At 41.5% G+C, this 24,948-nt stretch overlaps 1 protein-coding gene and 1 long non-coding RNA gene across 9 annotated transcripts in view; one reads left to right on the forward strand and one right to left on the reverse strand.

The window, feature by feature from the left end:
• Positions 1 to 3,929: 3,929 nt before the first annotated feature.
• Positions 3,930 to 24,948, reverse strand: part of LOC140216837 (uncharacterized) — a 28,258-nt gene continuing 7,239 nt past the window's right edge. For 2 of the 7 annotated variants that reach the window (XR_011893535.1, XR_011893536.1), the window contains 4 exons: positions 16,687 to 18,076; positions 15,632 to 15,756; positions 11,393 to 11,459; positions 3,930 to 4,058 (listed from right to left, as the gene is read on the reverse strand). Coding sequence is in view for 2 of the 7 variants with exons in the window: in XM_072287421.1 (XP_072143522.1) it covers positions 4,012 to 4,058; positions 11,393 to 11,459; positions 15,632 to 15,756; positions 16,687 to 16,738 (291 nt within the window). In the remaining 5 variants the exon portion in view is untranslated. The other 5 variants (XR_011893538.1, XR_011893537.1, XR_011893539.1 and 2 more) reach the window with 4 other exon arrangements.
• On the forward strand, positions 4,052 to 24,641 carry LOC129382428 (uncharacterized). Of its 2 annotated transcripts, XR_011893540.1 has the most exons (3): positions 4,052 to 4,665; positions 7,342 to 7,764; positions 9,405 to 11,383. It is a non-coding gene; the product is annotated as an uncharacterized lncRNA (long non-coding RNA). The 2 variants fall into 2 exon arrangements; XR_011893541.1 differs by lacking the exons at positions 7,342 to 7,764; positions 9,405 to 11,383 and adding an exon at positions 23,023 to 24,641.

Raw genomic sequence — 24,948 nt, forward strand, 5'->3', positions numbered from 1 at the left:
AACCGACCTGATGAAGCAGTGCTGATTAGGGCCAATGATCAGGGTAGTGTGCCATGAAATTAGCTTTTGGTGATTGTGATATGGGCTGCAAGCAGTTACAGGAAGCTTGGTGTTAATATATTGGTACGATTGGCAATTGTTTCCGAGATCATTAGTACGAGTTTTTGATAACTGATGAAGCACTGCTGTACGAGTCCACAAGATCACAGCAGATCTGCTTTCCATGTGAAGCTTTCATCACTTTAACTTGTATATTATTCTACTATATGCAGGGCTCACAAACCATATACAATATTTTCCGGACAATAATTTGAACCTGGCACAAGTAACCTGCCCCTCTTTTCACAAGTCAGCAACTATCACAAGTGTGCACAGAAGTTAGTTCCTGTACTTAAAAGATCACAAATTGCCGTACAGTTCTGAACCACGTGCAAGAACACATGTATGCAATGCAAACTGTGTGCCTTCCAGTGGTCAGTGGGTCTTAGCGCATGCCATTGTGCTTGCTATGAATGCTGCTTTTGTCACCGTACCCTGTTAGCATTGCATATAGTAATTGCTTCGATTGGTGTTGACAGCCAGGACGAAACTTATACTGAGAGAGGCATGCCTGATAATCAGATCGTGGTATTGGCATGTAAAAACCCAGATTTGTTTTATTTGTTCTTGTTTCGAGACAAACAAAGTGCCCTTGAAATGCTGCATGCAATGCTTTGACCTCGGGCAATCCATTGCATTACTGCAAATATTACTCAATATTTGAAAAGTCTAGTAGATGATCCATCTCAAACTGAATTACTTGCACGTTCACTATTTGTTTCTTATATTTAAGTCTTCTCGTACCCCTGCTGAAAACGCTGCGTTGCCCTGAAAGCGTGAAAATACCACACCTTTGCGCAGTTCGCGTAGCTAGGTTGCAGGCAAGTTGAATTGTAGCTAAATGGTGTAAATGGTGTAGTAGAACCACCACTAAGCATGTGTTGGAAGTCCAGTGCTTAAGTTAGAATAAACTACCTGGTTATCTTTTTCCACAGCTACAAGTAAACAAAAGCTGAAGCGGCCTTCAAGTGTCAAATGTGGAAAAAGATGTTTTGCGGCAATGGCTGTGACTGAAGACAACACAGATGTGTATGTGGTTTTCCAATTCAAGCACAGAGGCCACGACTTTGAACTGGGTCGTGTTTTTCTGTCCAAGTCGGAAAGAGCTGCTATTGCTGGTAAGAAACCACTTTTGCCCTGCTTTATAATACATAAAGAGTGGTTGTTGAGTTTTCAACATCCCAAATACAAGGCAATACTCATGCCAGACCATGCAGTGAACTTGGAGCACATGAAATTCATTTGAAATTCATAATTTCCACATAATTCGAGGCCACCTTTACTGACTGCAGGGCATTATAGTTAATGACATCATAAACATGTTTATCATTTTGCTACATTGTATCAATGCCTGAAGGGTTCAGAGAAAGAGAGAGAGAAAAAAGGGAACCGTTCTCCAATTTCACAGCGGTAACAACTACCTTGGCACAGCCAGTGGCCTATATTTGACCTATATGGCTATTCTTATTGCAGGCAACGACTTTAGTTATTTTATACTTGTTTGCATCACTTCATGTACCAAGCAGGAAGGTGTAGTGCCTCCTGGTGCACTGTAGGCCACGCCGCAGACTGTGGCTTTTTCTTTTTCTGTTTTATTTTTCAGGCTTTCAGTTAACTGTATTGGTATGACTTATGATCCTAGTGCAATTCAATGTCTCAAAATAGCAGTAAGCTGGAATAATTTCCACTTGGGATTACTTAAGGTGCATTGTACATAATTATGTCTGCCATTTTGACTAAACTGAAGTGCAAGTATTACAGACATCGATGAAACTGCGACCTCTCGCCACTACTGTAGGTCATCCTGTCCAAGTCGGACAGGATGACCTACAGGTCATCCACAGCAGATGTGCTTTCCATGTGAAACTTTCATCAGCTCAAGTTGTATTTTACTCTACTATATGTAGGGCTCACAAACCATGTGCCATATTTTCTGGACTATAATTTGAACTGTTGTACAAGTCACCCCCTTTCCCCCCTCTTTTCACAACTTTCAAAGAAAAAATATGTGTATATAACTCATTGTATAAGATGCATCTATCTTAACTTGGGTCAGCATCGTGAAATGCGATTGTGCATGTTTATACACTTATCCTAAAATGTTGTACTTACCCATTTCAGGGCACTAAACTTCAGTAAAAAAAATTTTATGAGCCGCACATTCTAGCAGACAAAATAAACTGCAAGTACATTGCTGGAGAAAAAGAATGTCTCATGTTGGTCTTGCATATATAAGTTACACTGTTCTACAATACGCTTGGACGAAAATGAAAAGAAAATGGTGGCACCTATGGTTTGGAAAATATGGTACCTAAATATTTTGAATGCTTATGAAACATGATTGAAACGATCACGATAATTAGGCTTATACCCCTGTCACACGGCGAAAACTAATGTCATTTGAAAATGATGACAATGACGAGAGTAAAAAAAAAATAAAAGACACGCCTCAAACCCACTTTTGTCCAATAATTATTTTCCAGTATGCTAAATTCTACTAGAATATGTGATCATTGCTTTCAAACCGTAGTGTTCGATTACTAACTTGTCGACATTGCCAACGAAGTCGAGTCGAGCTAAGGCAAGCAACAGGGCGAAGAGAACGATAGGCGCGTCCGCTACATCTGCTAAAGTGGTACGAGAAGGGCAGTTGCATGTCATCGCCTTTCTGATGTGCATGCGAGCTTCTAATATCCTCATTCTTGGCGCGTGCCACAGGAAAAAACGTGCACGCTTTTATGCCAAGTCAATTGAAGTGGCCGCGGCCGATGCTCCGGTGAGAACCAACACGACTGCTGCAGCGAAAGCTAAAGATGGCTGTCTGGTCACTGGACTGAGAGTAGTTTTCTGTATTTACCTATGTGATGGACTTCAATGTCGTTAAAGCAATAATTAGGTAATAAAATGGATAGAATAGTGATTTTTTGTTAAAACAAAAAAAGAAGCACGTACTGTTTGCGAAACACTGGTAAACTCGTGGTGTCGAGGATACACATTCAGTTCCAAACGAATGCGAATGAGTTTGGCGAACTGATTTGTTTGTAAATGTCATTTTCGTAAATGTCCTTACGTTTTACCGTGTGACACCAAAGAAATGGCATTATCAGCGAATGTCATTCGTTGTAAATGACATTAGATTTGCCGTGTGACAGGGGTATTAGACATGAACTTGTAAAACAGCTTCAAGTGTCCAGTCAGTACTCTACTTGACTGAAATAATACCTTTAACTCAAAAACCCACATGACTGCATAGCCTTCAAAGCATACGTTCACAGGTGTGTCTGCTCTGTAAATATGGATGAATGACTGATAAATCAACCATTAAAAATAATTGCTGAAAGCTTTAATTGACAATTTTTATATTGACATTAATCAAATTATGTGCATCAATTCAGTCAGTAACAGTGATGTTTATATTTAAGTTAATCTGGAAATGCTGCACATGTTTTCGATTGCAGACTGTTTTGCCCGTCTATGGTGGCATGCCACTATGGAAGTGGCAATAACTTATGCTATGGAATGTAATTGGAAAATTAAGTTCTAACTGTAGGATAGAAATTGATAACAATGGCAATATTTAGTAAAGGAACTAAAAGTGGAAGACATTTTTGCCCTGGGTAGGATCTGAACCACAATCTGCACATGTCCAGTCCAGTGCAATGCTTTTACAATGGTTCAGTAATGTCTTGTGTGAACAAGGTTACCAACAGTGAAGGATGAAATTGGCAACCTAGCTGTAAACTTGGTACACACAATAAATTTCTTCACTTACGTACCTGATAACACTGGTGCAGATAATCCCTATGACGGTTTATCAATGACACCAAACATTGAAACACTTAAATATGTAATCTTGCCTCTTCAAATGTAATGTAATCGTGTAGTGTAATTCAGAAATGTAATCTTGCCTCTTCAGCAGCTGAAGGCTGCATAGCACCATGTCCTTGCAAAGAGCTGACCTAAAAAGAACAAAAATTGCGACAGCTTGAACTATTTAACACACACCATTGCAAAAGGTTTTTGTAAGTCAATGTAACTCATTATTCAATTAAAGGAATTCTAAATAATGATATTAAAAATGTTCATCAGTGCCCATTTCACTTCCTTGCGTGCTCGGTAATTTTTACTTATGCTTCAACTAATATACACTTTTTCTCTACTCTCTCAAGACAAGCTGCGAGAAGGCGTGTCCATGGATGCAGTACTGGATAATGTGCGGTCCAACGTGGATGAGACATTCCACCGCATTAACCTGTTAAGCAAGCAGGATCTCTGCAAAATAATGAGGGATGCCAGAGTCTCGAAGACCGAGCGGCTGCACGATAATGACTATGTGAGCATGCAACTCTGGGTTGAGAGGATGCATAGTGAAAAGGAAAACCCATTGCTCTTCTTTAAACACCAAGGACAACCCGACAAAAAGTGACATTTTCTTAGAGAAAAAAAATGAGGACCTTTTGGATGACAGAGATCTTATGCTAGTCATCATGACCACACCACAACAGGAGCTTTTCAAGAGGCTTGAAACTGATCGTATATGTGTCGATGGAACACATGGAACAGCAGGTGAGCAGTACTATATAAATGCATTAATAATAAAAGCAAGAAAGAGGGAATGCTGTCCGAGAATAATTGCAATAGATATGATGAGTAGTATTCCTTCACACATGATATTTCTCTTAATTTTTCATTTGATGGAGTTCTCAATTATCAGTAACAGAGCAAGAATGAATTTAGCGCTCTGTACACTGGTGATATCATTCCATTGCTACTGACCTCATCGCTACATGCCCTGCATATCCTGTCTGTATTGTCACCACGGAGTTATAATAGGTCTCATAATACAGCTCTTATCACATTTGTCTTGTGGGGATGCGCGACTGTCACACGTCCCCTGATATGTTGTTTTTCCCGCATAGCTTCCGTCTCCTGCATTGCGGCTTCGCCGCGGGCCCCAGGCCACGCGAGAGATGGCGCGAGTGTTGCGCTGCTAACGCCGCCTCATGGCAGGGTTACTTGGGGGCGCAAGGGAGAACACGTTTCCTCTTTGGTTCGGGACGGCAAGCAGCACAAACGTGCCGCCCGTGCGCCGATCCATGCTTCTGCGAGATCGTCTCGTGAGGCCTTGTGCGAAAGAGCCACCGTTCACGTGACCGTACGCGTGAACGACCAGGCATTGGGATCCAGCAAGGGGCGAACATAATTCGCTCGCTATCCGGTCGCGGTGAGTCGGACTTCCGCGATTTGTCGCACGCCCATCGGCATGTTTTGTGGATAGCAACTCGGCTAGCAGGCATTGATTTATGAAAGGTGCAATAAATGCCCTTGTGATTCTCGTTCCTTTGACCCAAGGTACGGGATGAGAATCCCACAGTCTAGAGTGCAGAAACAGGGCATTGCACTGTGTATTAGTGCCTTCTGTCAGAGGTACAGCTGTCAAGAGGCTGTTTGGCATCCTGAACTGTTTGCCAATTAGGCGAATCACTGATTACTGCTACAGTCAAAAGTGCTTTTTCTTGGTGGCGATGGGTGGTTCCCCGAGGACTGCAAAAACAAAACATTTAGAAAATCAGGCAGTCCAAAAAAAAATTAATGCATGCCTTTTACTGCCATTTAAAGGGAGGTGCTAGTCTAAAACATAACAAGAACCTAGAACTATGAAACCCCAGCTGTTTACATACTCTTATGGTAATTTCAAATACTATATAAATCAGTTTTATAGCAAGTTGCATAGGTTGTGTTCTGTACAATGACAATGTGTAAAACGTAGGCATTATTGCCCCCATTTTTTTATCTCTAAACTTCCATAATTGCAGACCAGTGATGGCGCATAATCCTCCAAATCAACTGTAGAATACTGAAATATGTTACCGAAATCGTTATTCACTGTTGTTTTAAAAAGTGCATATAAGTGTTAAATTAGAACCTGTGAAACCATTTCAAAATGTTTAGACAACCAGTAAGTGTTACTCAAGATTTTATCTTAAGTATATAAGTGATGTTGAAGATCAACCCCTCAGTGGTGGTCAAGACAGTTTAGGGTTTCAAGCACAAAGTTGACATTCTGGAGCAGTTTAGGAGCAGAAATTTTTTTTCTACTTCGTGTTCCAAAAGTCTTCTTGGAACACTTGGAGTAGTACAGAAGTAATCTAGCCATTTGGTGGAGCTTATTATTACTGTGCAGTCAGTAAGTGCTGCTCAAGAGTGAAGCAAGACACAAAGCCAACAGCAACCAATTAAGCTTGCCTTCCCAAGGATGGTATACCACGCACATCATGTTGCAAACATTTTTGTTTGGGTAGGCAAGGAACTTAATTTGTACCCGCCCTAGTTGCTTAGTGGCTGTGGTGTTGGGCTGCTAAGCATGAGGTCGCAGGATCGAATCTCTGCCAGAGCTGCCGCATTTCAATGGGGGCAAAAGGCGAAAACACCCGTGCACTTAAATTTACTGTAGGTGCACGTTAAAGAACCCCAGTTGGTAGAAATTTCCGGAGTCCCACACTACGGCATGCCTCATTATCAGAAAGTGGTTTTGGCATGTAAGACCCCATAATTTTTCTTAATTTTGTAGACCAACCACAACACTTATCAGGCTTCTTGGTGCTTGTGCTGTAACAAAAGAGAGTACGTATGTGTGTAAATAAAAAAATGTAAATCATGCCATCTTACAATGGCCCCTTTTCACTGCTGGTATGCTCCACCACGATACATTGCATAAGCCTCTTCCCGTAGCAAGCTATATTGCAGCAAAGTTGACGCTTGAAAACCGGCATTATACAACACTTTCTACAATGGTTGTGCCTTCCGCACTTTGAAGGCAAAGCATTTCAGCATCCGAAATTTCAGCTGTGCTTATAATTAATTGCCTCTGTGAGGTACGTGGCAGTGTTGCAAGGGTACCCGAATTCTCATGCATGTCCGAAAAATAGTTTGTTGGGTGTATTTCTGCTTGGTAATGAAGACGGCTACGACAGTGCACATTAGTGACACAACAGTGGCCAAATGCTCAGATTCCTTTTAAGTAGAGTGCTGTGTGCTTTTATGACTTTGGTGAAGTTAGCATCTGAATTTGCCATACACACACCTGCAAATTATCTATTTATTAAACTCACGCACACATAATATCACTATAATGAGAAATGCATAGTGTTTTAGCTGTTCCCTGCAGAATGTTTTCTGACAACTGCTTTGATGATGGATGGATCAATAAATTTCTTGACATCCGTCGGTACGTGCGATTAGTGCGCAGTGGGCCACTCCCACGTCGGAACAGAGAGGCCATGCCCCTCTGCCGCGTCGCGGGCCCGATGGACAGCCCAGAGCTGTGCTTCAAGGTCCGAGCTGTGTGGAGCTCGGTCCCACTCTTCCTTGGTGGTCCTGGCACCAGGGGGCAAGCCCAGAGCATGTGATCAAGGCTAGCTATATCCTTACAGTAGTGACACGCATTGTGAGGGTGCACGTCCGGAAAGATTTTGTGCAGGAAGGCCGGGCATGCGTAGGTGCCTGTCTGAAGCCACCTGTACGTGACTTCTTGTGCTTTATTGGGTGCTTTGTGCGGTAGCGGCATGGTTCTCTTGACTAACTTGTAATGCTGGGTGAGATCGTTGTGACGAGGGGATCGCACTCGCTTGCCCATCCTGCCGAGAGGGAGTCCGGGCTCACACGGTGAGTTAGATCTTGTGCAGTCTCGTGTGCTGTCTCGTTGAGGTCACTTTTTAAGAACAATATTTGATCACGAATATACTCTTAATGCTTCACACACAAAACAATTTGTTACCTTGTTGTGTCCATGAAATGGTTGTATTAAGAATAATTTTTTGGCAGCCTTGTTGACAGTTTGACAGCATCAATCAGTAAATCCTTAACAGGCACTCTGCAACACTTTTTCAAGAAGGAAAGCCAACCTACTGAGTCTCCAACACATGCGATATTACATTTTGTCACAACCTTAATGCAGCTGGCACATCTGGGTTCAAGCTTATATAGTGCTAACTTAGGCAAGTTGGCACATGTTGCAGCACTTCATTTGTCTCCTTTATGTCCTACGTGTTGTAATGCTATGTTATTTATTCAAGCTCATACTTCTGAGCAGCAAGCAAAATGCAGTTGACTTCATTCCGTTAATTCGACTCTGACGGGACTGACGAAACAGATTGAATTATCTGGTGGGTCAAATTTAAGAAGATGCAGAAGAAATGCCAACACACATGACTGATTTATTTGCCATGGTTTACGTACAGATTCTAACATGCCCCAGAGTGAAACACACGCCCGCTGTCTGTGTGTCCAAAGTGTTAACTAGCATAGAAAGGACAAAAGCCCCTAAAATGAAACAGAAATCAAATGCGCACACAATTTTTGTTTTTAAAAAAACGGACAAGGGTCCAATGTGTTGCACATTGCAACCAATTTTCCAAAGTCAGCTTCGCCGCAATACATCCGTGTTATGCGGTAAAGCATACGAAAATCGCCAAGTTTTGTTAAAGATGGCACATTAGAAATGGGTGAATACCACAATCAGACGTTTTGATCTGTGATTATTGCTTGAAGCTCCTCCTGGGCAGGCAGAAAATAGGCATTTCCTGCAGGAGATAAAGTCTGTTTCACACATCTACTGTCCTCTAAGGTATGTCACCAAAGGGGCCGCTTATTGGGTTCACTGTAGGGGTCAGCATGCATGCTGACTGCTCAAGTTGGAATTATTGGGTGAAAGCCTATTTTAGTATCAAAATAACCGAAGTTTGGACCTATAGAAATGCACGTGTGTCGGCTGGGACTTTCAGACGGGATCAAATTTATGGGAGTCTACTGTTCTGCAGCCACTGAGCACTGCAGCATGCCAATATTCTGCTATGTGTAGTAGGAGATACATTCTTGCTGCAAAGTCCACTGCCATATGGTACAGTCGACTTCTGTTAATTCGACTCCGGGTAATTCAATCCTGGCCAAAGGTCTTGGCCGGCAGTCATACATTTCTACAGTCCCGAATCTCTTATTTTGATTGTAAAATTGGCCTTCACAGGATAACTTGAACTTGGAACAGTGACTCGCTGTTGACCCCTATGGTGAACCCAATAGCGACCCCTTTAGTGGCAGCACGTCTAGCTCGGCGATGCTTAGGAAACAATGTATGCATTCAACACGTGTGATCGCGTGTCGACAACTCCCATTTATGCTTGCCATAGGAAACTTTTGAAGCAAGAACCATATATCACAAAGTTTAATTACGGTATTTACCCGATTCTAATGTGTGCCTCATAAGTTAGCACTAGTAGAATGCAATAGTTGTACACTTTCCTTTTCAGTGACACCCACCGTGGTTGCTCAGTGACTATGGTGTTCGGCTGCTGAGCACGAGGATGGGGATCGAATCCCGGCCACGGCGGCCGCAATTCGATGGGGGCGAAATGCGAAAACACCCGTGTACTTAGATTTAGGTGCACGTTAAAGAACCCTAGGTGGTCGAAATTTCCAGAGTCCTCCACTACGGCGTGCCTCATAATCAGAAAGTGGTTTTGGCAAGTAAAACCCCATAATTTAATTTTTTTTCTTTCAATGACAGTGGTAAGCTCCCAGCCATGATTTGGTAATGCCTGCCATATGCATTCCACCCCATTTTTATTCTTAGGTAAATTGCCTTTTCATGATCAGGGTCCCTTACGAGCAACTGACTTACTCCTGTACAGACTCTAGAGGCTGACTGGCGATGTGAATTATTCAACATTGTCTTCTGCATATTAATCTTCAAACCCACTCTAACACTTTTTCGGTTAAGGTCCTCAATCACTAGTAATTTGTCCCCACTGTTGGCGAGATATTCACCATTGATCCGCACTCCGAATGTGCTGCAACTGCAGATTTGATATGGCATTAATCAAAGCCAACACCGCCGTGTTATCTCACCACCTTGAACTGACACTCTCACACGCAGATCCACTGGCCACTGTAATCACCATGGCGGGAACGCTAGGCTATTATGCTATTACGTATGCTATTACGGTTCTTGACATTCGGTGCTGTCTTTTTCATTGAAAGAATTCACCGCTGTCAGCAAAGGTACCCACTCTGCCTCTGCAATCCTCGTAAAGCACGGCGCGTTGCATATTGCTAGTCCTCGAAAGGCAGCTTTGCCTCAGCACAGTGATGCTACGCGGTGAAGTGTATGGGATGCAGTACATATATTGTTAGACTCGCGTGCACTTGCCGTCTCCTGTCAGAGTGCAAGCACCTATATGCCTAATAAGTGTACTGGCAGACCTTCAGAGCTTTTTCGGACGTGCCTGTGGCGATTTGGGCCCTTAAGGGCAGTAAAAGACATGCATTCATTTTTTTTTTTTTTTCGGACATTGTAGCGGCCCTTAGGGAGTCTGAAAAATCTGACTGTACAACTGACCAAAAGGATGCTTCATCCATGGGGCGAACACGCAGCGTAACAAGGACAAGAATAGGAAGGACCATTGCATTGAGGAATGATCAGGAAAGGAACTGTGCCGCCGCCTCTTTGAAGGAGCTTGCGCTCAAAAAGCAAAGTGTTGGCTGATGCTAAGATGCAGGTTACCCACATCCAAACCAAAATAACCCCCTTAAAGCAGTGAAATGCAACACTGAGGCATTATGCGCAGGCTGAGAGTATGTCAGGACAGTTGAGGTTGACTTTCCAGTTGCTTGGAGAATCTCATATGTGACAAAGTTTGGGATGATACCAATGAGCTTGCTATCAGTTGATACAAATAGCTCTATTTGCTTTTGTATGCATCTCTTTTTATTCGCATTTTAAAATGTTTGACTCTATTTGCCGTGAGCTAGACCACTTTTTTACAGTGAAGCTGTCTATGGTGAGGATCTGGCAGATCGCATCCGCGCATAGACCAACAATTTTTCATACGGTGGGCCGATCCCGAAGAAAGTGCAATACCAGGCCAACCCGAGGCAGAAGTGAAGCAAGCATTAAGCACTCCCCATATGTGGGCTGATCCCGAAGGTCGTGAAATGCCAGTCAAACCTGCGGCGGAGATGAAGCAGGCTTTAAGCACTCGCCACACGTGCGCCAATCCCATAGGTAGTGCAATACCAGGCCGACCCACGGTAGAGGTGCAGTTCACCATTAAGGGGCCCACGTACGCAGCTTTGCTGGTCATCCTTCACAGAGTAAAAGGGCACAGAGTTTCTTTCGAAGATATTTTAGTAGCTGTGCATTTTACAAACACCTCTTTTCAGTTTTCTATTTTGAATAAAATAAACACTACTCCTTACTGTTCAAACTGGATTGTTTTTATTTTTTTAACATGCTTACCAGAGAGTGACAGCGTCAGGTGACATGGTGTCAGCCCATCTTGACATAAAACAAAGTTCTGTGAAACCTGAAAAAATCAGGGAATTTGAAAATGTCAACTTGGTAGACACGTTGTTCTTCTAAGCATGCAGTATGGCACATAAGCCTGGAGGTTAACGAAGAATCTCGAGAACATGTTAAGGGCCGTACAAAGAGCAATACAATGATAAATGACAATGAGACAGGAAGAGAGCAGTGCGGATAGTCAATATTCTAGTAGACATTAAGAGGAAAAAATGAAGCTGGGCAGGCCATGTAATGCATAGGGTAGATAACCAGTGGACCAAGGGAAGGGAAGTTCTGTCAAGGATGACAGAAAACTAGGTGAGATGATGAAATATGAAAGCACAAGTTCGCATCAGCTAGCGCAAGACAATGATAATTGGAGATTGCAGGGAGGCACCTTCATTCTGCATTGAACTTTAAAATAGGATGATGAATGCGTGCAACTCTTTAAAAAGAAATTTGGGCCGGAAATAGCTTGCACAGTTCACCAAGACACGAAACCAAATTCGTATGCTTTGCCACTAACACAGATGTATTCCAGCGAAGCTAACTTATGAAAAGCGGCCACCATTGTATAATCATCTATTTCATTGTTGGAACAGCTTGCGAAACATAGCATGTTGGAAGGAGCTCTAACTTTTTTTCTTTATAGCCGGCTATATTATGCACATGCTGAATTTTTTATAATTAATGCTATGTGATGTGCAAATTAAGCAGTAATTTTATGCAGTATTAAAACGTACCTTAGTGTAACAGTACAATGAGAGACGTAATCAAGAATTTGTATGTATGCACATCTGAGTTCGCATGCAATGCGTGCTGTCATCCTTGAGTGCGCACAGACGTGAAACTGGTGCACTGGTCTTAGTGCAGCTTGGTAGGTCATAAGTTTGTGAGGGGATTCGTAATGGCAGTGCTCCACCACGCCACAATGCAGCAGTCAACGCTGAAGAGAGGAAATGCTAATTTTACCAACGCTACACATGCTCAACAGGCCAATGAGAGTGCTGACAGGTGAGCTTGAAGCTCGCCAGATCCATCTCACAATTTGTGCGTCGTACATGACAGCATAATCAACATTTAATCATCGATTTATTTCAACTACCGTGTACGTCGACGTTGCTTCTTTAGTGTTGATACTTTGTTGGCCCCCCTCCCCTTTTTTCTTCAAGGATACTTCTGACAGTGAAAAATAACACTGAATGTCCACATGAACAGGAACTGGCATAAGATGCAACCATTTGTGACCTTTTTAACAGAAGCTTGTATTGCCTCACTGGTGTCGGTGTTACCGCACGAAAAAACCCAAGCTGCGCAAAAATAGAAATTGCTGATCAGGCTGCGGATTCGAACCACCGACCTCTGGGTTGCGAGACCACCATGCTAAGCGATTCAGCCACTGTCAGTTCATCAAACGCTGCCTTTAAGGTGGGTAAGTAGAAGCAGCGCAAGGCATGAGCCAATCACGGGCGTCCCCTTCCTCCAGAGGAGGGAAAGGGTGTGTTCGCTCGCCTGACACCCACAGTTTCCCACACCAGTTCAGGTGGGGAGGCTGCGTTTGGTCTGTTCTGCCGAAGAGCAGGCTGTGTTGAAGGAATAGCAGTGGGAGCAGGCCACGTGTTGTGCCTTTGGCCAAAGAACAGGCAGTGTTTGATTGATGCCACCGGGAACCTGAGAAAGGGGTCGACGTTGACGTGCCGCCCTCGCCGTGAGGAGTTACAAAGAGCCGCAGATCCCAAGTTTCGCTTGCACCCCACTTCGCAGCAGTGGAAGGGCAGTAACTTTTTGGCCTCCATCCTTGTGTCATAGTCCAAGCATGCTCTTGCTAAATAGAATCATTCTTGGCAACTAAAGCTTAGTGTTTAGGTGCAATTAAAGCTCGTCATTGGAACAGTCTCCAGTACTTCAGAATTTCACAATAAGTACAATACCATTTTGTTGGCAAGTACCACGGCAGAGATAGTGACCTATAGGTAGATACTGAAAGAGCCAGTATAGTAAGAATTTCATTTAAAGTTGGAGGAATGGTACAACTCATGGCATTCTGGGGAGTTAAAAAGAGTGGAATTAAGAGATCTCAACTTTGTCAAGCAGGAATGAAATGGAGGGCCCGCCCCATTCTGCAACTTTACTGTGGACCAGTGTATGCCAACATGGCAAGTAAGAAACAAAATTGGGTATTTCATGGTGCGTGTAGATCCATAGACTTTTGTTCCCAGTGGTATCTTTTGATGACATGCCCAGGCTTTTTTTTTTTCTAGTCACTTGTTACACTTTAACGCGATAAAATCTACTTGAACCTCTTGTGGTTGCAAGATCTGCAGGCGAGCTCGTTCCCTCAATCGGCTGCCATCACCCAGTCTCTACTCGTCCCATAACCATATCTTGTGAACATTATATACATTTTTTTTTTTGCCTCTTAGCATTTTGGGTGATATCCTGAGTGATGAAAACAAGCACTACATAAAATCAGCAACATCTATCACTACGACAGATTCATAACAATAGTGCAGCCACTACATTGTTTTAGCTTTCCATACTAAATAAACTCACTGTGTCTGCGTTCAGTGTGGGCAGAGGTAAGCTTGCACACGTAAGTTTTTGGTAACATTCATAACAAAGCAAACAAGCTTTCAGGACTATAAACCTTTGAGTCACATCAGCTATGTGGGAGCAAAATATACATTCAAAAAACAGGAAAAAAAAAAGGCACACTGTTATGTGCCACTAATCCTTTCTTAAAAAGCTGCAAGAATTTTAGGCGGTTTTGATAGAATTATAGCATGGCACAAAACTGATGGTGCTGTGCATTTGGTCATCGCAAGCAGCTGTACATTGTTAACCTCTCTGGTCAATCATGTCTGCTGCAGAAGCATCCCTAGTATGTCTCCAAATTTCAAGATACTTGATTTAGTGCAGTATGACTCTTTGTTGGCCTTTTTATCAGACTGACGCAGAAGTGGGAGCACTGTACACTGTTCACATTTTCTTTGTGCGCAAAAGATAAATATGCGTTGCATTCACCACTAAGAGAATGTATTTAATGCTGTTCTTAAGTTTACAGCCTTACAGCACATGACACAGATATTCATGACAAATCTGTGCATGTCATACAGACAGCTGAAATTTCAAATGAAACGCCACTTTCCTCCCTCTCGAGAAAGCGCCACACCCAGCCAGAGTCAAGGCAACACAAACAAACAGTGCGATGCAAAACACAGTCGTGTCGCTCGCCATGACGCATTACTTCGGTAAATCGCCCAATTCAGAATGCACAATGCCACGGTGGAAAATGTGCCACGCAACAAAAATGGATAAGAAAAAAAAAAAGCGGGTGGTGCTAGTCACGTGAACCCGATGTGGTTCTTCGGCTCAAGTATGTGACAAGGCGAGGAAGGAATGTCGCTTGCGGATGCTACTCAAGGCAGAGGGAGAGTGTGTCTCTGTTGGCAGTCACGCTCACCTCATGGTGGTCTGGTAAGAGGGCATTCAATTTCTTCTGTCTCCTCTAATAATAAACCAGTTTAAAAGATTATTTCGGTAAAGCAATGCCAGAAGTCTGAAGTCATTACTCCAAACATTCATCATGGATATGAAGTCCAATGCATGTGGAACTGTCGAAAGTGGTTCACTCATATTCTTCTCATCTACTTTCAAGAAATTTCACACTAAATTGATCTAGACCTCTGCATTGTCACAAACAGCAGGAAGCAACCTTGAAGTCTGTTTTGAATTCCTCATTAATGCATGAAAATCCAGGATGCAGCAGCCAAGTAACAGTCTACTACACATAACTCCATCTTCACCTCTGTGTTCAGGCAATGAAATACAGTTTTTACCATAGCGAACATGAGATGTTCACTTGTTGGAGATGCAGCTCTTAGCCTGTCTACGTATGACTGACATTTAAAGAAGATGCCAGTTATTTAAAACTATGTTATTAAAAAAACATCTTTCATGTTCGTAACATGCCTGGAGGCAATAATAACCAGCTTGAAAAGTAATTATGTCCCATGGCTGTATTCGGGTCTCAAGAAGCTTTAAATTGCAGTGTAAGCTAAAGCTTGCTAGGGGGCCTGATGTAAGGCCCTCAAAAAACAGACCAAACGGGGCTAAATGTTTCTTCAATAGGATAGAAAGTGCGCTGGAAAGTGAACACCAAATATAAATGAAAATATATTAATTCAGACTTACCACCAGACTTTCACAATTCGAGTCTTGTTCTCCAAGGTGCATTGTCATTCTGACTTGTCCAGCTAGTAAGAAATGCAGTTCGTATTGCCTCCGCCAATGTGTTGCACATGCACAAGTGATGAACTCTACAAAATGAGAGCAGCATTGAAGATAAACTGAGCAGCTGTAAGTGCACGCACTGTTGCTTCTACGCACAATATGGAAACTAAACAGCAGAGGTAAATTTCGTTAATAGAATTGCGTAACACTTCATTCCCGTTCATATTGAAACATAAGACGACTCTGAATATAAGACAACCCCCTACTTAAAGACATCGCATTACAGTCCCCTTTATAATGGAAAACTACATGTTCTATAAAAAATTGGGCACTGAAAGCACCATGCCCCGCTTTGCTTCAATTGTTTCGCTTAAATCTTTTGTGTACCCAGCAGAAATTCTAGATTCTAAGCTTTTGTTTTAAATGTAACAAACCTCGTCAAATTTGGTGCAGTGGTTGCCGAGAAAAACTAATAGTGCGTTTACATGTATTTAGATTGGAACACCCGAGCTAAAGCTTTCTCTTAAACGCGCCCGCCACGCGGAGGCATTGCCGAGCCCAAACCGACGGAGCAGTATGGGATCCACATTTTGTCTGCTGGAGGCACCGCCAAATTATACTAAACAAAGAAACGTTGCGTACACTTAGTACACGTACAAATTTCCTCTTTATAGCGACAATGTAGGGGACTGCGGCTTGCACTGGCAGCCGGCTTTACCTATGCGCCGCCAGTCTGGTTCCTCAGACGTGTAACGATTGCGACAGTGTACGCGGCGGAAAAAGCACCTGGGACTCCTGCAAGACCAGACAAAATATTGCCTCTGTGCATTATCTAACTCCTTCTCATTACCGTTAAACAAAACTCGAGAACGCAGTCAAGAATTTCGTATTGAGCTGAGAGTATGCTGCACAAGGTCTACTGAAAGACGGAACTTTTAACGACAGCTTGTAGGCTAACTTCAAGATGTATCGATAAGTAACTGTTCAATAACTGTAGAATAAATACGTGCACTTGCCTGTCTGTTCACGCCAATACAGCAAGTTCTTTTCAGAAGCACGAGACGGGCGCTGAAAAGCGTCGAGACATTTCATTCGGCGAAATTAACCGCTTGCATTTCCAATGCAGCGAAAAATCAAGTGAACGATTAGAGTGTATTAACGATTTCGACGATGCAGTCGGCCATTTTGGGAAGCTTTAGGCATGGATCGGCTTGGCTATAGATGCGCACAATCTTTGGAAGAGACTTTTTTTTTTTTTGTCACCAGACGAAAATCACTGTGTTAAACTTTTTTTTTTTACAGAGAAGATATGTTTATACTAAGGGCATGGTGGCTAGCATACACTCTTAAGCATAATTACACCCTTTTGCCACACAACGATAATCGTCATCTGCTTGTCCGCATTTCCTTTCTTTAACGCGGCGAGCCCGGTACTTTCCTGTAACGAACGGCATGCGCGTTATCATTCCCGACAGGAAAGTAACAGGCAATGCTATCATGCTGATAACGCGTGTGCCGTTCGTTACTGTAAACGCCGCCAGAAGTGGGGAGCAATTCCGTGTGTCTTGAATGACGCTTGTACAGTTATCGGTCAAACCGCCTAATGTTGCCACTTCTCTGTTGTGCTTATGTGGGCTTTTTTCTAACCTTCACGGTGGGTGCAGCATGTCTAGAGCCGCAGCGTCCTGCGCTCTATGCGGTTGCACGGGACTGGCGGCCACGCATCGTTACACAACCTCCCAAATAACAATAAGTCAGTTTTGGCACTTGGTAGAGCAGTAAACGAGGGATCCAAAAGAAATGTGATTGTTCCGCAAATATATATTTCTCTATAATTCTTCTAGAGGTAATTAAAAAAACGAAACTATAGTCGGATGCAACTTAAGTATGCAGCGAAGCCCCGCCCACGGCCTCATAGCCGCCAGCCACTGTTCCTCTGCGAGGCTGCAAATAATTCATACTTCAAACTTTTCCTGTTAGGCAAATAAGGCGGTAACCACAAAAATAATATTATTAGCGCATAATTTTATACATTTTCCCTCGCCTATTAAAGTATAATAGGCGAGTATAAGTACAAATCTATCGTCCTCTACTGCGTCACAAACTACGTGCCCACTAAAACCAAGCGGCCGCCAAAAAATAATCCCTGGATAACCCAAGAAGTTATTCAGGCAAAGCGCCGTCTGAAAAGACTGCGTAGAACAATAAAAATTAAAGGAGGAGACGAATCCAGGGTGACGAAACTTCCTAATGCCATCGCGGAATTCAAGCTTGCAGCCAAACGAGCAAAAGAATATTATTTTAATGTAAAGTTACCGAGCTTTCTTACTAATAATCCCGGAAGGTTCTGGAGGCACTTTCGCACCAATGATGGAGAAGCGTCCCACTTAAGCCCAGAGGAAGAAACTGCGAAAGCCAACGCATATAACATTTTTTTTCAATCAGTATTTACTACAGACAATAACATTATTCCCCCCATTCTAACGAGACAGGGCGTAAGCATTGGCAAATTACACATTACGGACGCTGGCATACTTAATCTTCTGCTTAATCTTGACCCTAAAAAAGGCAGCGGTCCTGACAACATACCTAACGACTTTCTGAAAAGGTATGCGGAATGGTGCAGTAGATACCTCGGCATAATTTTTCGTAAATCACTCACGACTTCACAGCTACTGAACGACTGGAAAATTGCAAAGATAATACCTATCCATAAATCAGGCGACACAGCAGAAATTTCAAATTTTAGACCCATTTCATTAACTAGTACATCCTGTAAGCTTCTAGAGCACATAATCTTAAAGCACATAACGGTTTTTCTAGAGAGCATTGGCTTCTTGTCTCCCTACCAACATGGTTTTCGCAGTGTTTTATCAACAATAACCCAACTAACAGAACTAGTCCACGATCTTGCATATACTATCAATCACCGCGGCCAGACTGACATGATTTTACTTGATCTATCTAAGGCATTTGATTGTGTATGCCATAACAAATTAATCGCTAAAGTTGAAAGTGTTGTTGGGAAAGGGCTCCTTTCAGCCTGGATAAAAGAATTTCTAGCCAATCGTTCACAATTTGTAACCTACGAAAAAATGCCACCTAACACTGTCACCGTTACTTCCGGAGTTCCCCAAGGCTCAGTTCTTGGGCCATTACTCTTCTTAATAATCTATATTAATGACATCACAGCTAACATTGGTTGTAATATAAAACTGTTCGCCGACGACTGCGTTATTTATAGTGAAATCACTAATTATAACTATAACATCGCACTTAATACATCCCTCAACACTCTAGCTATATGGTGCTCTAATTGGCAGATGTCAATTAACGTAAAAAAGTCTGTGGTCATGACCGTAACAAGGAAAACAAGACCATCTAACTTTACATATGAGATTAACGGCATACCACTAACTAAAGTTGAACAACATAAATACCTGGGAGTTACATTAACCTCAGACCTCAGGTGGGATAAACACATTTCAAATATCACGGCAGGTGCATTACGCAAACTATTTTTCCTCAAAAGAAGCCTTGAGCTCTCTACAACATCAACGAAGCTACTGGCCTACACAATGTTCGTTAGGCCGGTTCTCGAATATGCAAATACAGTCTGGTTTCCTCATAGAACAACTAACATAACAAAATTAGAGGCAGTACAAAGAAAGGCTATAAGGTTCATTCACAACAAATATATACGCACTGACTCACCGACTAATCTTCTAACGCAGTCTGGATTGCAAATGCTATCTACCAGGGCAAAATACGCTCGCCTGAAGTTCTTGTTTCAGCTTCTAAAAAATAACTATAAGATAGATGTGTCCAGGTACATTTCATTTTCTGAGGCTCGAAAAACATGTAACAAACATGCGCACACTTTAACAGAATACACATGCAACAATGACACGTTTAAGTATTCATTCTTCCCTCTTACAATTGCTGAATGGAACCGACTTGATCCTGCTATAACCGCCATCGAATCGTTGTCCGAATTTACTTCACAAGTGGAAGCTGCAGTGCGTAAATAAAACAATTTATCATCGCACGTGTCATCGTCAGAAATTTCGCATTGTGTTGCTTTCGACTTCCCAGTTTTCTTTTTCCATTTTTGTTTGATTGTCGTTATGTGGACATATGGTACACTGTGTTCCCAAAATAAATTTTCATTACTGTACTACTGCTAGTCCTAAGATAATTGTTATAACTGCCATTTCCTGCTGATTGCTTGCCTAGATTGTTCTTTCTTTTTCCATTCGTGTTTCTCGCTCTCAAAGTGTATGCTTTAAAGCGTATCCCTTCACACAACTTTAAAATTTCTTCACACGTTAAGTGTTATCTTTCAGTTCGCTCCTATTTTACGTATAAACTAGTTAATTACGTGTTCTTAACTGCCAGAATCATGTTAATTAACTGTCATGTGAAAACTTGCATTTTTGTTTCTAAACTCAGCTTCTTTCTTATATTACCATCCTCGGGCAATTGTTTTCTTTTTTCTTCCTTTTTTCAATTAACTGTTCTGCCTAAATGCGTATTCATATACATGTCTACTGTATCGCCCAACTGCCACGCTCTCAAATGAGAGTAGCAGTATTGTAAATAAAATAAATAAATAAAATAATGGCGAAAGTCGAATTCTTTATTCAACTGAAAATTATAAAATGCTTGCTTTGCTGCAACTATTTGTTTTCAAGTTTCAGTGCAGTTGGCAGTGAAGTTTCATGAGTAAAACTGGTTCAGCAGTGAAATGAACTGTACCGCAGACTTTTGAAGAGTGAAATGCTCAGACTCCATACACTTTGTCCATGTCTGTTGCACACCTCATTGCTTCTGCCGATAAAAGGCTCTTCAAGAACAGCAGACTCTCCGGATCTATCAAGTACGACGCATTGTTGAAAAGGTCACATGACGATGATTTTGTTTGCTCTTGTGATTGGCTGGCTAAGTAACACAACCCCGCGCGGTTCATGTGCCATGGTTGCTATGTATTCTACTATAGAAATCTTTAATTTACATTTTCACTTGTTTACTTGTTCTTGGCAGTGTTCTTCCTGCGGTTCTTTCCAGTGTGAGTCCATTTGATGGGGTTCCTTGTTTGCCATGTAAAGGAGAGGTGCATCTCACAGGCCTACCTGTGAGATGCACCTTATTTCATTTCTCTTTTCGGGTTTATGTGTCTTTGTGGTGAATGGTCGGCATTATTCATATTTGTATAATAAAGGTACCCTTCCCCTAATTTGCATAGGAAGGAGACCTATGGTTGCCCCCCCACCCCCAAAAAAAATTACTGCATACGCGCCTGCTCTGTTGCCATTGATGAAATGACACAGAGGAATGCATAGAGCAAACTTTAGAGTCTGAAGGCTCGCATCGATGTCACTGGTTATCCTTTCCCATTATGCACCATTAAAAGCACTCATTGGGGTTAAAACAATGTTTGACTAGTTGCTAACATATTTCATAGTTTCCTTCCAGTGCAGACCCTCACTCCAGGATGCTGCAGGTCACACTGAACATTAATTTCGAAGTTTCAGTGCACTTCCTGAACCGCTCCCACTGCCAGGTCCATCCACAGTAATTTTGGGTAGTTATTCCCGTAAAACTTCCGGGTTCCTTGCCTTGGCACTCAACCTCAGTACACTGTAGCTACTAGTATAGGTGAGAAAATTATGCTGTATAAACAGAATAAAAGGCAATTTCCTAAACATGCAAAAGCATGCAAGTTCCTTTAACGCGCAAAAAGCATGGATAGCAGGCATATTTCTAATTTAGTGTGTTCACTGTGTGAAAGCTTACATTTACATATATGGAAGCATAGAACAAATGTTTCAAAGCATTAATTACATCCTTGAGCTTAATAATTAACATTAAAAATTCTGTATAATTTGGGCAATTTAATCTTACACATAAAACCAATTCATTCAGTTTTGCAGACACTAAGTGGGCTCACAAGTTTTACTATGCCTTTTGGAAGGATGACACAGGAACATAATTTCTGCTGCAAAATGTTTTCCAGTAAAACATCCAATTGGGAAGAAAAGCATTCTAAAAACAATACAGGGTTTTCAGCTTACTTATCCCAAATGAATTATGCAGTAATTTTTTACCGGTGTCTTTTATAGTTCTTTCAACAAAGAAATTATTGCCATGTGATGCTTTGTGCACTACACACAAAATTCAGTGAATGACAATGTCATTCATGCTTAAAATTAAAAAACACTGCTTCCCAAGTGTTGCTAGCGGCTACTTCCTAATATAGGTTATAGGCACTCAAAGTTCAAAATTCTCAAGTGGAAATGAGAGTGAAGAAAGGCAAATAAGGAGGTTAAAGTGAAAACACTGTATTAGGCACACCTGCAACTAATAGAGAAGAAAACTCAACTAACAACTCCATGGAGGTAATAGCAGAAGTGACAAAGTATGGAAAAAAATAAACGAAGCACTAAATCGGAAGCCAGTCGATACACAAACAGATACGTTGAACATTGATTGCACTTTTGTAGGTGGTACAGAACTTGCAGACCGTTTTAAAAATTTTTTTGTTAAAGTAGGATGCATAGATCACGACATTCAAGATACAATGCATGCCGCTTCATTAAGAGAATCTTTATTCCTAAAGATTACTAGCATCCCTGAGGTGATTACAACATTTTCATCCTTGAAAAATAGCCATAGTCGAGACGTAGATGATTTAGAAATTAGGCCAATTAAGTGCGTCATAGACTTACTTGCACCTGCAGTAATGCACATTTTTAATATTTTCTTGTCAACCGGAGTTTTCCCGCGTAATATGCAGGTAGCGAGAGTAATAGTTCACAAAGGAGGTGACAAAAATAATATGGGCAATTATTAGCCAGTATCTATACTTCCTGTGCTATCAAAGGGACTAAAAAAAATTGTTAACTTTTGTATTAATAAATTTTCGCAAGAACATAGCCTGCTAACCGACTGTCAACACGGGTTTAAGAAAAAGCGGTCTATGGAAACTGCTTTAAGTATACAGAAGGAGCTTATTCTAGAGAACACTGACAAAAAATTTCTGACTTTAGGGTTATACTTAGACTTCAGCAACGCCTTTGATAGGGTCAACCAGAAATTGCTGCTGATAAAGCTGGAAAAATATGGCTTCCGAGGAATAACACTTGAACTTATCTGATCTTATTTAGAAAGCCGACATCAGTTTGCTGAAATTAATGAGAACAGATCGCAGATAAAATCTTTGACAGCGAGTGTGCCCCAAGGTAGCATTCTTGGCCGGATACTTTTCCTGTATTACATTAATGATATTGTACAAGTGAGCGATATGTGTAAATTTGTCACGTATGTAGATGATTGCTCTGTTTTCTTTACAGGTAAAGATTTAAAAGAAATAACGCCTATAGCAAGCTCCGTTTGTTATGGACTTCGAGCATGGTCTAAGGCAAACGGCCTCATCCTCAATGAAACCAAAACAAAGTGCGTTATTTTTCATGCTCTGGGAAGTTCTACTACATTGCCAGATAATAGTGTGTGGGGTCTGTATAAAATTAACCTTACGTCATCCATAAAAACCCTAGGCATAATACTCGCAGAGCATATGTCCTGGAATGAACACGTTAGTCATGTTTGCTCAAAGGTACGAAAAGTTGTTGGTGTGTTAAATTGCAATTTAAGTGCATTACATTTTCAAGTTAAGTGTCTCATTTATCATGCTCTTCTCCATTCACACCTCAGTTACTGTTCACTTATATGGGGTAACACTACAGCGCAAAATATTCAAATGCTGGAAATACTTCAAAAGAAAGCAATTCGGGTGATAGCGAACGTTTCTTTTTTCGAGCATACGCAAGAGCTTTTCCAACAAAACAGAATAATCAGAGCCCGTGACATATATAAATTCAAAACATTACTAAGCTATAGAAATGCTATACTGGGAAAACTCTATTCATTCCTAGCCCCGGCAACTCTACAACAAAATAGAAGTGCATATTCATATCGTCACCAGGCACCATGGCAGATCCCTTTCTCACGTACTAATTATGGCTGCCAATGCCTTAAACATACACTACCGTCCCTACTTAACTATTTTAACCAACAACATGTTGATGTGCTATCTCTAAACAAAACTAAAATATTGGATTTGTTCTTATAGATGTGTATTGTTAACTGCTCCAACAGTTCCGCAGAACTTATCATATATTCTCATTTTGTTTATACATTCACACTTGTAACTACTATTCCTAGAATCCGGGTTTCCGCTGCAGTGATTGTGCCCGAACCACGTGGCAGGGTTTCGTGTTGTAAACTGGATGCTGCAAAGGGCGTCTTCGCGTTTGTTAAAATTCAAGGATGTGATGACGCCCTGGGCTACGTTGCCGTGATGTCTGTCGCGAAAGCAGCAGCCTATATGCAGATTTTCTTTTTTTATGTTTTTTAACATAGATGCACATATATATTTGCAAGTATGTAAAATAATTTCTGAAAAAAAAAGAATGTTTCCTGATGGTAACTTAACTTGTGTTTAGTGTAAACTTCTGTGAAATTTGTTATATTTATATATGTATGTGTGTGTATGTATATATATGTATACATATATTGCTTTTGCATTCTTATTTAGTTATTTATTTTACAATACTGCAGGCCATCGTCGGGCCCATGCATGAGTGGTTACAACATGGAATACAGTACAAAAAAAGAATAAAGTGAAACTAGTGTATCCAAAACAAAGAGCATTAGCACACACAAAAAAGAACACACTCAATAAATATATACACTGTTTAAATGAGCCGCCCGGGAAGCAGGAGAAACAGCGTTTACTATAAGAATGCATCTACAGAGGCTGCATATGAAATACAGGTAATATCACCATTCGAATTCCAGATTCTCAATACTGTCAATAATTGCGTTGGCAGATGGGCAATTTACGGCTCTGGAGGGTAGTATGTTCCAATGGGAAATGGCGTGTGGGAATAAAGAGTACTTGTGAGTGTTATTATGGCTGGGATGGTGTCGTATTGATTTATTATGGTTGGTTTGGGCAGAAAGTCTGAATGGCGCTTGAATTTATGTTGCTTGTGGTATTCGATAGGAGCCGTGATAAAGTAAGTATAGAAATTTTAATCTGGAAATCATTCTATGTTGAGCCAGTGATTGAATGTTAGCCTTGACGCGCAGGTTCGTAATGCTCGTTTGACGTGAATATTGTGAATATATAAATCTCAATGCTAAGTTCTGTATGCGTTCTAGTTTCTCGGTGAAATGCTTCTGGTGCGGGGCCCAAATAATGTCAGCATACTCTA

The sequence above is a fragment of the Dermacentor andersoni genome, chromosome 3 (assembly GCF_023375885.2).
Source record: "Dermacentor andersoni chromosome 3, qqDerAnde1_hic_scaffold, whole genome shotgun sequence".
Taxonomy (NCBI): domain Eukaryota; kingdom Metazoa; phylum Arthropoda; class Arachnida; order Ixodida; family Ixodidae; genus Dermacentor; species Dermacentor andersoni.